We start from the raw sequence: 17754 nt of genomic DNA, 5'->3' as shown, positions 1-17754 counted from the left end.
CAGCGGTAAGATAAAAGTTACATACCGTATGTTATTGCCCGCTCTTTACGTTTGAGCGTATCGTTTGGATTTAAAGGGAATACATTAGTTGCCTGTCGAAGACATTCGGTTGAACCCTGATTCTAAATTTCGTATGTAACTCAAGATCTGGTAAGTGGCCGATATTAAGACTCCCTCGTTATTTGTTATCTTATTTTGTGGTATTAACCAAATATAACGGTTATTGCTATACTATTGATTCCATTTCCTGCATTTTTGACACGCAGTGTATACGCTATCCGTGATGTAGCATGTTTAACGGTATGCACTATTATAAGTATGTACACATATTTCTTCATATACAATGACATCGATCATTTTATATTGCAGTACCAACTCTCACTCCTATGACATGTAAGTATTATATATTTCTTTTGTTTTGGAAGGTGAGAAGATGAAATAAACAACTCCTAGGTGAGATTACATTGTGTAGAGAGAAGGAACCAGGGCTCCCAATACTATCATTTCGCATTACAAGAAAAATACAAATACTTGCATCTTTAAAACTATATAAAGTTATCTAAATCAAAGATGGGAACGGATGAGTTTGTCTTGGGTCAATCAGTGTCACATCAAAAAGGGCAAGAGTCAATGTAGACCCCTTTACATGGATTAAATTATACTCGTGAAGTTATTTTAAATCGTGATAGTAGAAATTAATATGTGGTTACCAACGGAATTACTATATACATGCATGTACTATGCACAATGTCCTCTTGATATGTTTACATTCTGTACCATAACGTTATTACCAACAGAATTTTATATCTTCACGTTTCTATATTTTGCGATGTTCCTATAAAAGGTTAAAGCAAAATTATTTTATGGTAAACAAACTTTTGTTTGTGATTTTGGTATTTTTTCTTATTTCTAGCGACTGCAGCCCCTACAACTACAGCTCAATTCACACCGTGTACGTATGTTCTAAATACTGAAACCTAAGATCATTGCTGCTAAAACTCGTAGTACTACAGTCGGATAAGATATTGTATAACTTAATCAACACGATTGCAAATTTCAAATAACGAATTACATGGAAATGTGGACTAATGTCTGTTTCAATAGTTCTTATATAATATATCAATATGATTTTGTATCGATACTAATAATTTTTAGTAATTGACGTATATTTAGAATTTTGACACGTTCCGCCGTTGTTGTTACAGCAATTTCACCAAATGTCACTACTAATACTCCCCCTCAGAGTTGTAAGTATACTGATGTTTCACAACGGCCCTTTGTTAAGTAAAATACGCAATACTTCAGGCAAAATATGAAAACATAAGCTCTACTTATAAAAATCACAGTGGATGATTAATGTAACCCACAGTTGTCTATACAAACACATTATTACATTAGTGTTGATGAAAACCATCAAAGATATTAAGTAGGATAATAGCATTTTCAAATGATTTAGCTATATACTCAACTAAAAATATGCTAAGCAAAATAGAAATCTGACCAGGTAAAAGATAAGTATTTTCTCAGCACTTCAAGATCCAAAACATTCAAATCAATGAGATGTTTGATATTTTCTTGATTGCTTACTTGGCCAAATTAATGTGTTGAATAATTTTATCTATTAAATTATAAATTGATGGTATTTTACAAAATTGTTTTGTTACAAAAAACTAGCCTTCTTATGCCAGGAATTGACATCAATAAGTTGAAGTATTAATAAAATGTAATAAGCAACTAAACTATTTATTTGAAACCATTGAACTAATTTTGAAATAAAAGTTTTCTATCTAATCAGTCGATATAATCTTTATATGATTCACGTTATTGTTTCAAGCAACATATATACCAACAACTACTACGTCTAGTGCTATATCCACTCCCGCTGATAGTTGTAAGTATACAGATCGTTACACCGCCGCATGCTTAACACTTTAGATGATACAAAATACTCCCATACAAACGTTCAATAATTAATATTTTTATATGTCTGAAAGTACTCGTACTGTAACAATTAATTTTTAAAATAGCCTTTTTCAATAACATTTTATACCTTTTTCAAACTGCTTCAACACCATTTTTATATAAAGAGATAATTGAAGCAAGTAGTGCTCTACTAAGTGGGTATTCACCGGCATAAAGAAATACTTTCAAAACATATTGTAAATCAAGTATAATTGTTGCTATATTTTGCTGTTATAGCAACAGCATCACCCATAGAAACAACATCCCCCATAGAAACAACATCACCCATGGAAACAACATCACCCATAGAAACAACAGCACCCATAGAAACAACATCACCCATAGAAACAACATCACCCATAGAAACAACATCACCCATAGAAACAACATCAACAATAGCAACAACATCATCAATGGTAACAGCACCATCATCACAAATAGTAACAATACCATCAATAGCAACAGTACCATCAATAGCAGCAGAAATATCAACAGCACATTCAGCAACAGCATCAACAACACATACTGAAATACCTACGACAGAAGCAACAATAACAATAGAATCAACAACAAGAGCAACAGAAACAACATCATCCATAGAAACAACATCCCCCATGGAAACAACATCACCCATAGAAACAACATCACCCATAGAAACAACATCAACAATAGCAACAACATCATCAATGGTAACAGCACCATCATCACAAATAGTAACAATACCATCAATAGCAACAGTACCATCAATAGCAGCAGAAATATCAACAGCACATTCAGCAACAGCATCAACAACACATACTGAAACACCTACGACAGAAGCAACAATAACAATAGAATCAACAACAAGAGCAACAGAAACAACATCACCCATAGAAACAACATCCCCCATGGAAACAACATCACCCATGGAAACAACATCACCCATAGAAACAACATCACCCATAGAAACAACATCAACAATAGCAACAACATCATCAATGGTAACAGCACCATCATCACAAATAGTAACAATACCATCAATAGCAACAGTACCATCAATAGCAGCAGAAATATCAACAGCACATTCAGCAACAGCATCAGCAACACATACTGAAACACCTACGACAGAAGCAACAATAACAATAGAATCAACAACAAGAGCAACAGAAACAACATCAACAGCATCAACAACACATACTGAAACACCTACAACAGTAGCAACAATAACAATAGAATCAACAACAAGAGCAACAGAAACAACATCAATAGAAACAACAACAGCACCAGTGTCAACAACTCTAAGTACCGCAAAACCTACCCCGTATGGTATATGTAAGTATATTGTTTGTTCAAGCTTTAAGCATTGTCCTTATTAAAAGCGTGCTGTATACTTCTGATCAAACTGTGATGGAGCATTTGTTTTACTTATGGTATCCGCTTAGCTACACCAAAAATGCAACAGTGTTGGCAATTATACGTCAAGTTCATTGTGTGTGTCGCTTGCATAAACCATCACAATATCGGCTTCCGTACAGAGTTTTCCTGCGATAACTCATGTTTCTTTGGCCCGATTAAATTCAAACTTCATGCAGATCTTACTGACCACAAGTTCTTGCATGAGATTGTTTTTAATGGTCCAGAGGTCGAAGGTCAAGGTTACTATTACTATAAATAAAAAATCTGCTTCCGTGTAATGACCTTTTGTTATCAACCAACTTTCTGCGCAGGCGACACATCCACTTTCGTAGATATATTTGGAAACAGCAAACACATTATTTTGCAAATCACTTCTTACAAATGACACGATGATATTTGTTCGACAAGCAATCGGTACAGCTTTATCTAAAATAGATGTATCTTGTACATTGTAGAAATTTGTATTAGCTACTCAGCGATATTGAATCATTAGAGTTCAAAATACTGCTTTGTTTGATGAAGGTCTGAGGATGGAGTCATGCTGTGAAGCTTGTGTGTAACTGCTTTATTTTTCAAGTACATAAGGGATAATCCAATCATTCCGTGCGCTTTTCCAAATGCAAATTCAAATACATATATTGCCGCATCTAAGTATTATTTTTTTTGCTACACCAAGAACATGAAATATGAACTATTACCATCTTAATGCTACATACTTATTGAAATGATTTCGCTTTTAAGTCATCAGCGGTTACGGATTGTGCATACATTTGATTTTTTACACTATATCGTCGCTTGTTATCAGTAACCAAACAACATCATCTGATACATTCAGTTAAGTAACAAAATGCTTATTTGCTTTATAAGAATCCAAATTGTACTTTCGATTTGTTTCTACTGTATAGTTTTATATGGTAAAATAAAGATAACAGACCGAAAAACATTTCTGTTCTGAGCCTCTTCCTCACAATTTTGCGATCTGTTATTCTGATATCTGATATTTTACGTACAATTTCTGAATATATAAAGATGTATGCACGCCCTACGTCCTATGATTTGATTGGGTAAGTGTAGAGTTATCGGTCGTAGTACGGAAAGCATTGCCTGTTCTGATAAGGAGCCTTTTATTGATATCTCTTTTTCAGATTGAAATATGCACAACAATGTTGACGTCATGATCCGAACAATATCTATTGTGTTTTTATATATGTATTGTTTTATTTTACATTTTCACTTCCAGAAAATAATTTATTAGTAATTTACAGGAATGTAATATATGTATTGCGCATGACAGAAAGCTACTGCTTGAACGAGAAAAGATATTATTGAGAAGAACGATGGACGATAAAACTTATACTTATTTTTGTCTAATTGATTGTGTTTGATCCACTTTTGTTTACGTTACTGCAGACAATTTAGTTCACACAAGTATTGATGTTTTCATAACGAATGGTTCATATTCGTGGGAATATAATTAAAATGTAAATGTGGGAAAAATCAACAGGTTTGTAATTGGGGGCATAATGGTGCATTGTTTGTCCAACACATTAGCCTGAATATTTCCATTCATAAGGCATTAAATGTTTTCCAAGGTATTAAAAGTAATTCGAATTACAAAATATGTTACCAAATCATGTGGATTTGATAATTTATAAGAATAGGGAAGCATTGATCAAACAAATTATTATTAGTGTTATTTCTAATATCTCGAGATTCCGATTAAGGCTATTAATATTTAACTTGTATAAATACCATATGTTTTGTTTAATAAGAAATAAAATCCTTGCTTTCCCCTTGTATTGTAAAGTGTGCAATGCTGAAGCGCAAGTTGGAATCGGAGTGACATCTAGCCTACAGGTCCGTGACGTGTTTGAAACCTTCCAAGACAACATAACCAAGTCCGTTGGGGATGACGTTGATTTCAAGTTCCTGTTTTTTTACAATTCACAACTATTTGAAGCAGCCACTGAGATAAAGAATACCGACCCGAAGGCTTTTCAGAGCGTTGTGTTGGAAGTAAATACAAGACTGAAAAATATATATACAGTACCGTCTAATTTGATAGCTTTGATCTTTACCGACGCAAAATCTGCAGCCGGTGGGCTCTCGTCTGATGTTTTCAAGAGTCGAAGTGAGTACATTGAATTCGTGGTGTTTGGAATCGGGCAGTTCAATGCATCGGTCATAGCTGATATGAAGAAACTAACTAGAAACAAACCAAAGAGTTTGATTATGGTGGATAGCATAGATGATGTAGACTACGATAGGAGTATCGCTTATCTTGGTAACGCTGTGTGTGACGGTAAGTGCAAGTCGATTTTTTTTCAGGAAATTCTAAGAAATTTAATGTATCCAAAATCAATGGACATTATTCTTGGTAATTACATGTACATTGTACTTTAATGCAATTCATTAATCAATACAGCCATTATTCATAAATTTCATTTTTCGAAAAACACTACATGTAAGTTAAAGATAATACAACGGAAAAGTATATCTTCTATCTAAACAATGCAAATATTTAAAGTGAATATATATCAATTAGAAAAATATAACATTAATTTGATTATGATTATTAATCATTATATAATTTTCACAATGTTTTTCCCTTTAACACTAAAATGAAAAACATTTTGATTAACTCACCTGTATTGACAGCGGTGACCAGACCACCTGTTCTTGACATTCGTGAGTATTATATAAAAATTTACTTAATTGTATTTTCATCATTATAAATTTATCCGTTGGTTATTATACTTCAAAATATATGTGTAAATGTTATTAAAGAAGTGTGTCATTTAAAATGAATTAAATCAAAATACATAAATTTCATTCCAGGTCATTTTGCGAATGTAACGTTTAGGTATACTAAAATAATAAAATGACATACATTTTAGATAAAAGATACACTTTCAAATGGAACGGTTACAGTAAAATGTTGTAATATCTTTTTACTAGGTACCAACATAACTAGGATTTGTGACGATCTACCTAAGGATAAACGCTTTGGTGTTGACGCTCAGAATGAGAGGTATCCTTTCGACTGTGAGAAGTTTATCAACTGTATACGCTTCGGAACGACATTGAAAGTTAATGTTATATCGTGTCCAAGTACGGCTAGGTTCAATACAGTCACACGGAAATGTGACATGAGTCAAGATGTAGAATGCAAGGAAGTCACAGGTAAATATGAAACTTTCTCTGAATGAATATATTTCGCGGTAATATTATTTTAGCGTGTTTGATTAATTAAGTTAGTTAATTGAGTTTATAGAGGAGTTGTTTATATGTAGATACCCTTTCCAAAATGATTGCGCTAATTTGTTTAAACCAAATAATGCGCTAAAATTTCAGTGCGCCAAAATAAATAGTTAGAGTATGTTGCACACTCAGTATTCTTTCCTTTTGATAGAAACTAGAGTTTTATCAACTTTGCTAGAATTATTATTTCATCTGAAATATGTTAAACACTTGTATACACGTTTGAAGATAAGCGTAAATATCAGATAAAGATGTGTCAATCAGCTATGTTATACCTTTCTTCGTGATGCATTTGGACATTATGATAATATTCACGTACTTTCTGTTTATTAGAATGTGACGTCATTCACAGCAATGTTTTGCAATTGCAGGCTCTAATAAGATGTGGCATAATAATTACTGATGTTACTTTTTTGTTATAATGTTACGTAATAATCATACGTCCTTATGGTATACGCTTTCTCTTAAACTCACTCTGACGCCATAACCAAGGTGTTATAACACTAACATTTGATATATTGACTTGTTGACCATCTTCCAGACACAATTCCCCGGATAAATTGTGAGATTACAATAATGTCTTTTAGATGATATTATGGAAATGATAACTAATAATCAATTTTATTTTCAGCGGAGAAATACGCTCTAGAAATCGGGAAAATCGTCGACCCTCCGACTCCTAAAGGTAAGACAACACATTCTTATAGCGTATTATGTAATTGAAAAAAGTGCAAAAATTACGAAATCTTTGAGATCAAGATAAATTTATCAAGAATAATTTTACTAGCTACAAGGTATATAATAGAATTAATACAATGTATACATGCGCATAGTCATCAAATTTATTTTCGTGATACATGTTGCAACAGAAGAACAAAACTTTAATGAATATTGATTGAAATCAAGTTTAAATATTTCCTTACGTCAATATTTGGGCGTAACTCCAGTCGATTCTCGTTATCTCGAAATCAGTCGGGCCATGAAAAAAAGTCGAAATATCCGAGTATTCGAGTTATCTGAATATTATATATAGATACTTTTTACTGTTGGTACTGAATTATAACATCAAGTTGAGCAAGATATTAGAAAAATAACAGATCGATATAACGAAGTTTGTCTATATATGGTAATATAAGCTTTCAGTTTTCTTGCAGTGGTAAACTTAACTGAGGAATGCATACACAATTGTTTTAAGTCGGAGGATTTGACTGACAACTATGGATATACTTACCATCCAACCAACTGTTCAAAGTTTATAGTCTGTCATCGCCAGGGATTCGCTAACCCGGGGTATACGTACACTACCAAGGTAGCGGAATGTCCTTTAGGCCAATTCTGGAACGCTCAGAGAAAAATATGTGTCCCTTCACATCTTGCAAACTGTGCAGAAGGTAATTTGTGTTTTATTATTTTATTTAACTACCTTCAATTTATTGAAATTTATTTGTATTTTATTCTTGTAAACGATTTGTTTTTGAAGTATGATTTATGTTGATGGGGGAAAAAAGGTATGACAAATAATTATTTAATAGTATTAAAAATATATATACATCAATGTAGACTACAATGTATTAGCAACTTTCTTGAATTATTATATTAAAAGAAAATCATCATCACAGGCAATCAACTGTTAAAACGATATAAGATCAATAAAATATGTTAACTAGATTTTACAAAACAAACCCATATCATGACTTCCAAAACACAAGAGAAACGAACAATATTCACGTTTATCAAAACCCTTATGGCAAGCAGTCTCTGGCAGACATATTGAAAGGGAAAATCAGGATAATCGGCTGATGTGGAGGAGTCTCTGTGCCAATATATATGTAAGGGTCTAACGGTCTGATATGATCAATGCATGTAATGGTTTTAAAGACAAAACGAACATTTGCATATCAGAAAAATGAAGTATTTGACAAAGTCGGTTATTTAAAGAAACTTAACTTCTTATGGCAGCGAGATGCTATAAAGAAGTTTGTTTTGTAACCTAGGTATGCCAAAAGTTTGCTTGAGGATCTTAGTTGTGATATGGTAGTTTATTAGGAACAATAATAATGATAAAATAATAATTAAATAAGTATTTATATAATAATCCGAATTTTTATGTTAATGACCGTAGCGACTAAACCACAACTGTTCTGAATACATAATGACAAAATTAGATGATCAGACCACACTGGGACATTGTACGATGTTTACTTGCCGAAATATACGCATTTTAATTCCAATCCAAACCGCCTCACAGCTTCGGGTCGCCATCTTTGCTCAAATCAAAACATCTGTGCGTTTGAAAGAGTCGGTACTGCAAAGCTTCTAAATGATCTTGTGATACAAATTTTAAGATTATAATAGAAACGAAATATGGATTTTAAAATAATTTGATTTAAATTACTTATGCTTTAGGTTAGCAAATGGTAGCAATTATTTACAATGAACTTTAACGTTGTACTCAATACTGATCACGATGCTTTTATTTAGACGTTTTCTATTTCTTTCGCTTCATTTCATTTAAAGAATTGTTTTAGATTTCCCAGTAATTTCGCGGGAAATGAATTTGATGACGTAGGAAGCCGACATGCTATAGAATCAGGCATCTATAGTCGATAAGTGGAGGTTTGGAGTGGATAACACTTCGGTTCATTAGCTGTATGACATTTCGTGGCGTCGGTTATTAGAACGTGACCCAGAAACACAACGATAATAAAAACAGAAGACAATTGTACATTACCGGATTATTTTCGCAATTTTTGAGACACCATTGTGCGGAATTGCAATGGAAAGTAACACTGTTTTAATTCATAGCTATCGTATCGTAATCTATATGTAGTTGGTCAAGACCTACTTTCGTTTTACAGTTTACGGATATGGTCATATAAATAATTCATCTTCTCAACCATAGTCGAATTACTTCACGGGATAGTTCTATCAAGTATATTTGTTCTTCTTATGTACAGGGTGCATCTTTGTTTAAAATTGGTGTGATCTGGCTACTCTCAGCAGACCCTGACCCCGGGGTCACGTTACTATCGTATTCCTTTGTAAACACTTCATAATAAATGTATCCACGACTGATTCGTTTGGATTACTACAACTTTCTACCTTCTGGAAGAGACGTGTATATGATATACCATATTTACGTTGATGGATACTTCAGCATTTAAAATACTTTAATATATAAATACTTATAACCGGTAAACTTGTAATAATAATAAAAAACAAAAAAACAATTCACGGGAGGATGCTAAAGGTTTGCTGGTCGATCATAGCTCATTTGTTCAATCACATTCCGTTTTACATTTATACGTATTTGTTTACTTGACTGTCCGGGCTACAACTTCAAAATCGTTCCACTCAACTCCACAAAACGTTTTTGTATATATTAGGTTAGGACCCTACTTGTGCCTTTTCCTATTTACGACATTTCATTGATACATGTATATAATTAATGATATATCTGTATCCGCGGAAGCATAGTAAAAATAGCAAACATACTGTTTACTTTCCTCTCCGGGCTACAACGTCAAAATCGTTCCACTCAACTCCACAAAACTTTCGGTATATATTAGTTTAGTGCCCTTGTTGTGCCTTTTTAAGTGAAACACACATAGGATCTACATCACGATATACTCTTATATACTTGATATACATGTATCATTTGTGGGGTTTTATACCAACAGCTTGACGCAGGGGATAATGCTAGTCTTTGCGGCTCATTGCAAAGAGATACGTGACAAAGACTTGATTGTGCTGTCAAACAACCGATAATACATTCAGGCCTTTTTATTGGAACTTTAAAAAAATTTCATATAAAAAATTGAATTGACCTAGCTAAGCACTTCCATGTTTCTACTATACTGGCAGTGTGATACGTTTCCCCAAATTTCAAGCAGAGTTAGTAACAACATGACTTATCTCCCCTTGAAATTTGTTTTGCGTTTGTTCAACGCAGTTTTTGTTGTCACAATAAATAAATAAATAAAAAATATTAATGTTCTATTTGAACAATTTAATTTTGCACTTCAACTATGTGTGTTTCAGATACTTTTGTTTTGTTTGTCCTATGAATCTAAGTTGGAGTTGGTAGCTACATTAGTCTGGAGTTATAGCAAAAAAATCGCCAAACCAGTTATTTTTGTCTGAATAGCCAGTAGCATATATAGCGTACGTGTTTTACATTGCAATATATTTATTTGATTTTTTTTATGATTTAAGATAGTTTTTGTTATGAGTTTTATTTATGTATTTATTCATGCATTTATTTATTTTTGCATTACAGATTTGTGTAAAATGAAATCCATGTTTTCGTTCTGGAATGTCCAAAACTGTAGACATTTCTACACCTGTGACAGCGGGAAGTCCCGACTTGATAAGTGTGCCGAGGGGAAGAAGTTTCAGTTAAATGGCCACTGTGTTGACGATCCTCTCCGGGCCTGCGCAGATCCGATTGGTACTAACAGCTATTATTGCTAGTAATATATCGTATTTCAACGCAAATGTTGTCTGTCTACCTTGAACCTTCTGACATTATTATTTTAAACAAGTTTGCATTAGCAATAACTAAAAGATAACAATAAACGTTTTAGACGAATTCATATTCAAAAGATTACGTAGCATAGTCATATGGTGTTTATAAAAAAAAAGTTCAATTTTATGGTATGCCAGAAATTTTTGAGCGAGTTGCATATGTAAATGTTTGAATTACATCCCTTGTGACATAATATATATAATCACTGACAGTGCAACCAGAGAAACTGTGCTACAACCTGCCTTGGACCGATAGTACAATGTACATCGATCGTACTATTGGTAATAACGGTCAACTGACAGCATGTCCTCTGGGGAAACAGTATGAGCACCACACATGCTCCTGCAGCAAGAACTACATCATTGGATGTAAGTAAAGGAAGATTTGATATTATATTGTATAGTTTTTCTTGTTTGTATCATACAGAAACGCTGATGAAAATCATATAAATGCTTGATGCAAACCTAAAATATTAATTATCTGAGGTGACATGCAAAGCGTTGATGTTATGCAGATCAGTATGGTGCCAAAAGGAGACAATGCTAAAATCTAGATGAATACAACGTTAACAAAAGATTCGAACGCAAAATGTAGATATATATATATTGTTTATTTCCAATGTATGTATTACAAAATAAATTATTACCTTAAACATTCATTGGAAAATGACTTAAAGAATAGAATTAACTCGTTTGATATTTTTCGGATTTTTACATATTTTTGAAAGGGGCATTATGAAGTTAAAATCTTATCAAATCAATTTTCGTTTTGAGTAATACGAGTTAAATTTTATTTCATCAAGCAATGTTCCCTTTTTTGGTATTAGCTTGCCAGCCAGTATCATCTAAAACCATGGACGGTGTCATGTCAATTAACAATGTCTTCATGCGAGGTGGAGTAGCTTCATTCTTTGGACTTGGCTTATTGACGATGCCTCAGCCGTCCCCACTTACCGACACTTTCCTGATCCACGTTATACTAGGCGTGTCCAAGTCAAACCAGGACACAGTGATATTGAGTAGTTGTCCTGATCCGGACACGTCCGCATTTACTCTCCGTTTGATCGATGACCAACTTATTGCAACTGTGCAATTAAGCAGTGGTGCAGCTACTTTGTCATCTAGTATACAGGTTCGTTTTGATTTCGTACATTTTACAGCAGTAGAAAACGTTATCAGATTTTTAGTTTTTTAAACAATGTATATAGAAAGAGGATATCATGGCGTATTAATTGAAAAAAATATTCTGATTTCATAGGAAAATAACACTTTTTTAAAATGTTTTGCAATTATCCATTTATGACTATAATGCTATATTTATCTTATGAGAAAGTGTTTTATTCTTTACGTATATTGACCAAACATACCGATCCTGTGTCTCAATATCATATAACATCGAGTGTAGATTCAAATTTGATATCGTAAGTAACTTATGAAGTAGTATACATCTAGCTTTTTAAAATGTTAAAATGTTGAATTTCATGTCTTGACATAAGTGTAGTATGCAAAAGAATAGCTTATCTGACGATTTTCTTTTGATTACTAAGAGCGCCGCTACATTTGTTGACGGCATCTAGCGACAAAATCTTGCCAACAAAATCAAATGTTGCGATAAAATATATGTTATAAGTATAAGTTTTTTATACTGTTATTAAAATATAAATCAATCAAACGTCATACTCATAAAATATCAGTATATATTAAATAAATTTGGAACTCATCATTCTATGAAACAATATATATTTGACAGTTTGACACATGGAATCATGTGAATGTTGCCTACAATGGGCAGCAGATGGTACTGAAAACAGACTTCGCCAAGGATCAAGGTAATACTATATAGTTGTTAATATTTCGCGGCTTTCCTAGTCGGAACTAGCTCGCGGGTATTTAATTCCACACAACACCGCCCTGTAAACATTCGGTAGTAGACGTTAACACACATCTTAATCTCTCGCGAATATTGCAATCTATACAGTTCAGAAGAGAGCCAATAAGATGTTTTTTTTCAAACAATAAAGAATATTGACATAATTCTAGAGCGAAATATAATCAATAACATTGATTTGCATGGAGACTCCCGACTTCATGGCAAATAAGACCCCGAAGGGTAAGTGTCTTCTGCTTTACCTACGACACCCGTCATACAAATCCATATAGAATCTGGGTTTAAGTGGGATTTTATTTCTGTTTGGTGGTAAATGTGTTTAGTGATGGTGTGTATAAGCAGATAAACTATCATTTCCTACAATCTTCCAAAAAATATCAAATTATTCAGAAAAATACCGAAAACCAACCAAAATTGCAATTTCAACTAAGCATTTAACAAGGATAGGATATGAACAAGAAGTGAATCGACATTGTCCCATTGAAGTAGTAGGAGATCAAGTCAATGCTTTTCACGATCCCGGTGTCATGTGGGATTCGTACCCCCATAGGATAAGTACCCGGATACTAAAACAGGCCATAGGATGAGTATCCAGGTACAATATTTGATCATAGGATAAGTATCCGAATACAATAAATGGCCATAGGATAAGTACCTCCATAGGAATTGTATCCCCCTAGAAATCAGCTTAAATGACATAAAGTGAGGGGGGATACAAATCCTATGGCTATAGAAATTAGCTTAATTAACAAAGAAGGGAGGATACAAATCCTAGGCTATAGAAATCAGCTTAACTGACATAAAGTAGGGGGGATACAAATCCTATGGCTAAAGAAATAAAGAAATACGCTTAACTGACATAAAGTAGAGGGGGGGGGGGGGGTACAAATCCTATGGCTATAGAAATTAGCTTAATTAACAAAGTAGTAGGGAGGATACAAATACTATGGCTATAGAAATCAGCTTAAATGACATACAGTAGGGGCGATACACATCCTATGGCTGTAGAAATCATCTTAAATGACATAAAGTGGCGGGGGGGGGGGGGGGGGGGGGGGTTACAAATCCTATGGCTATAGTTATCAGATTAAATGACATAAAGTAGGGGGGGGGATACAAATCATATGACTATAGAAATCAGCTTAACTGACATAAAGTGAGGGGGGATACAAATCCTATGGCTATAGAAATTAGCTTAACTGACATAAAGTAGGGGGGATACAAATCCTATGGCTAAAGAAATACGCTTAACTGACATAAAGTAGAGGGGGGGGGGGGGGGGGGCTGTACAAATCCTACGGCTATAGAAATCAGCTTAAATGACATAAAGTGAGGGGGGATACAAATGCTATGGCTATAGAAATTAGCTTAATTAACAAAGTAGGGAGGATACAAATACTATGGCTATAGAAATCAGCTTAAATGACATACAGTAGGGGCGATACACATCCTATGGCTGTAGAAATCATCTTAAATGACATAAAGTAGGGGGGGGGGGGGGGGGGGGGGTTACAAATCCTATGGCTATAGATATCAGCTTAACTGACATAAAGTAGGGGGGATACAAATCATATGACTATAGAAATCAGCTTAACTGACATAAAGTGAGGGGGGATACAAATCCTATGGCTATAGAAATTAGCTTAACTGACATAAAGTGAGGGGGGATACAAATCCTATGGCTATAGAATTAGCTTAACTGACATAAAGTGAGGGGGGATACAAATCCTATGGCTATAGAAATACGCTTACCTGACATAAAGTGAGGGGGGATACAAATCCTATGTCTATAGAAATCAGCTTAAACGACATAAAGTGAGGGGGGATACAAATCCTATGTCTATAGAAATCAGCTTAAATGACATAAAGTGAGGGGGGGATACAAATCCAATGGCTAAAGAAATCAGCTTAACTGACATAAAGTAGGGGGATACAAATCCTATGGCTAAAGAAATACGCTTAACTGACATAAAGTGGGGGGGGGGGGGGGGGGGGGGTATACAAATCCTACGGCTATAGAAATCAGTTTAAATGACATAAAGTGAGGGGGGGGGGGGGGGGGTTCAAATCCTATGACTATAGTAATCAACTTAACTGTATATATACCTTTGATAAATTAAAGCCATTATTAAAAGAATCAGGTGATTCTATTCATGTATATCACACAATACTAGGTAATAACTTATATATATATGTATATTATATATAATAATGATTAATACTGAAGAAATATGGACAATATAATAATAGTAATACATGTTTAGATAAAAAAAAAGTAAGCACAAAACTTTATAAGGTATTTTCTTTAAACCAAACCAAATCCTAATATTTAAGTTTAAGCCTTTTTTTAATTAATGCTTGTCACAACACACATCATCCACATTCACACCTGTCAAGTCCATGGCCTTCCTGCTGATTGTGTGCACATCACACCTTGACTCCATTCATGACTGCTCACTACCGCCTCCCTAATTGTCATTGAGGTGTAAGAGTCACCAGGTATGCAGAGATGAACACATGTATAAAAGTGAACAGGGAACCACTGCAAACTGTATAAATCATATTTACTGTCACTTGAATTGACATGTCATGATTAAATATATACAGTCTGTATACAAACTATACACCCCTGCAGTCCATTCTCCCAATACCTTTAAAACTCCTTTAATCCTCCAATTATCAAAACAAATTTCACTAATACTTTCTAGTTCATAAATTCAATGTATTGAACACCTACATGTATATACAGATAAGGTTTTATATGAATAGGGGGGATACTTTTCCTATGGGGGCTATACAAATCCTATGGGCAGTATCCGGATACAAATCCTAAGGGGGATACTTATCTTATATGACACTGGTCGATATCGATCCGACTTCTTTCTTATTCAAGAAAGAAAGTAACGTCTTACGAAATATATGAATTTTCACACTGTTATTCTTCCCGTCTGCTGTTTATGTTTCTCTAAACATATCGCATGATATTAACAGGCAAGGAATACCTGAGCATTTCTGTTTCGCTCATGTTGAATTTAATATGGATTGTAGCCCCATTTCATGGAGCAAGCCATTAACAGTGTAGCAATGCATTTATATGGGCTTTTTCATTGCAATTGCAATGTCCATAAACCCTTTTCTCAGAGATCCATATGATAGTGTTCTACATGAAATTCGAGCTTTCTAAGCGAAACTGCATATATGAATGGGTGGTTGTATTTCTTATTTACGTTTTATTTGTCAATAAGTGATATATACAATATGTAAATATGTAGCTATAAATCCTCAACAAACAAATCCAAGAAAAAGTATTAAACTTCAAGTAACAGTCAATCCAAACTCTTTTTCTCACATAAAATGCATATTATAGACAAAGGCACACCTGCTTATTAAGCAAGACTGTATTTTAATGTATTTCAATGTTTTAATGATACTTAGTCATTGTATATAACTTTGCAGTCCTAGCCACTGGTCCGATCAAAGGCTGTCAGAACTCCTATGTGCTTGGTTCCGATGATGGATTCTATGGGGATGTAGATGAGGTAGGTGATGCTATATATTGCTAACATAATCAGCTTGGTTCTATTGTGCACGTGATGCATTGATAAATGAATATTTTGTTAAATATTGGAGTGATGTATGTATGATAAAAATAATACGTATGCAATAAGATATACTTTAATACCACGTGGTCGGATGGAACAGTTGATCACACATCGGATGTCAACAAGATGGCCGGGGTTTGTTTAACGAAATGATGAAGGAGAGTATTTGGCCCCCTATACGCCACCAAATGCGTTGCCTCTGACATATTCGGTTTCCTCTCCCGAACCCTAGCTACCATCAATTAGCACAAACATGAATGACTGATATAAGTTATTGAAATATGTCACAAACAATATTCAAGCAAAAACATGTGTTATTACTAAGTTAATAATAGCTTATCAATGTTTTGTATTGAATATTCCATAAAAGTAAAAAAAAATATCATGGCATTAACAGTACAAATTTAAAAATCATGTCTTTTTTCAGATTATTATCTACGACTGTATCCCGGACAAGTCTCTCTCTGTGTTCAATTAGCAAACATAATTTGAGGCAGAAGCAGTACCTTGAGCTATTAATTATTTGTTTGTTTTTAATGCGTGTTTTATGTGTCAAATGTACAAATTGATAGCATCTAGCAAAGAGTGTTATTCGTTCATTTGGCTGTGAGTACCACAAGTGCCATATGTCAACGATACAAGTCAGTAATGTATCATTACGAGATTACATGGTTTGATACAAGTAAGACAATATATATTGTAATGAAATGCATGATGCTCCTGAGGTAGAATTCAAATACCACATGACTTTTTGGTGCATTATCAGACAAAATGTATTTTGTATTTTAATATCTTATTAATTATTTTCTTTCTATTCATGCATGTATATGATTCACAATTTTCATTCAGAAAGATTTTCATGTTTGATACAATTTTTAATGTTGATAAGTTTTTGTAGCGGGCAGAGATGTCCCTGAATAGAATCAGCGGAATGAAATCCAACAAGTACTTTAGGTCAGAAATGACATTTTTTATCCTCTCATTCAATATGTTTATCGTCTATATCATTTTGAATTCCAATAAACATGTAACATATCAATTGTTTTGTTCAGAAATTACTTTTACATGGTTTCGACTGAAATAATCATTATAAGAGAATTATTTGTTTGCTTTAAATTA

At 33.7% G+C, this 17754-nt stretch overlaps 1 protein-coding gene across 1 annotated transcript; it reads left to right on the top strand.

The window, feature by feature from the left end:
- Window positions 1-4766: 4766 nt before the first annotated feature.
- On the top strand, window positions 4767-17674 carry LOC117333506. Its single transcript, XM_033892826.1, has 11 exons — window positions 4767-5659; window positions 6016-6045; window positions 6316-6540; window positions 7250-7303; window positions 7773-8009; window positions 10898-11068; window positions 11359-11514; window positions 11973-12277; window positions 12896-12974; window positions 16490-16572; window positions 17063-17674. The coding sequence occupies exons 1-11, from the start codon at window positions 4978-4980 to the stop codon at window positions 17111-17113; spliced, it is 2073 nt and encodes a 690-aa protein (XP_033748717.1). The 5' UTR covers window positions 4767-4977; the 3' UTR covers window positions 17114-17674.
- The last annotated feature ends 80 nt before the right edge of the window (window positions 17675-17754 follow it).

The sequence above is a fragment of the Pecten maximus genome, chromosome 8, assembly GCF_902652985.1.
Source record: "Pecten maximus chromosome 8, xPecMax1.1, whole genome shotgun sequence".
NCBI lineage: Eukaryota > Metazoa > Mollusca > Bivalvia > Pectinida > Pectinidae > Pecten > Pecten maximus.
This window is presented reverse-complemented; position numbering and strand designations above follow the sequence as displayed.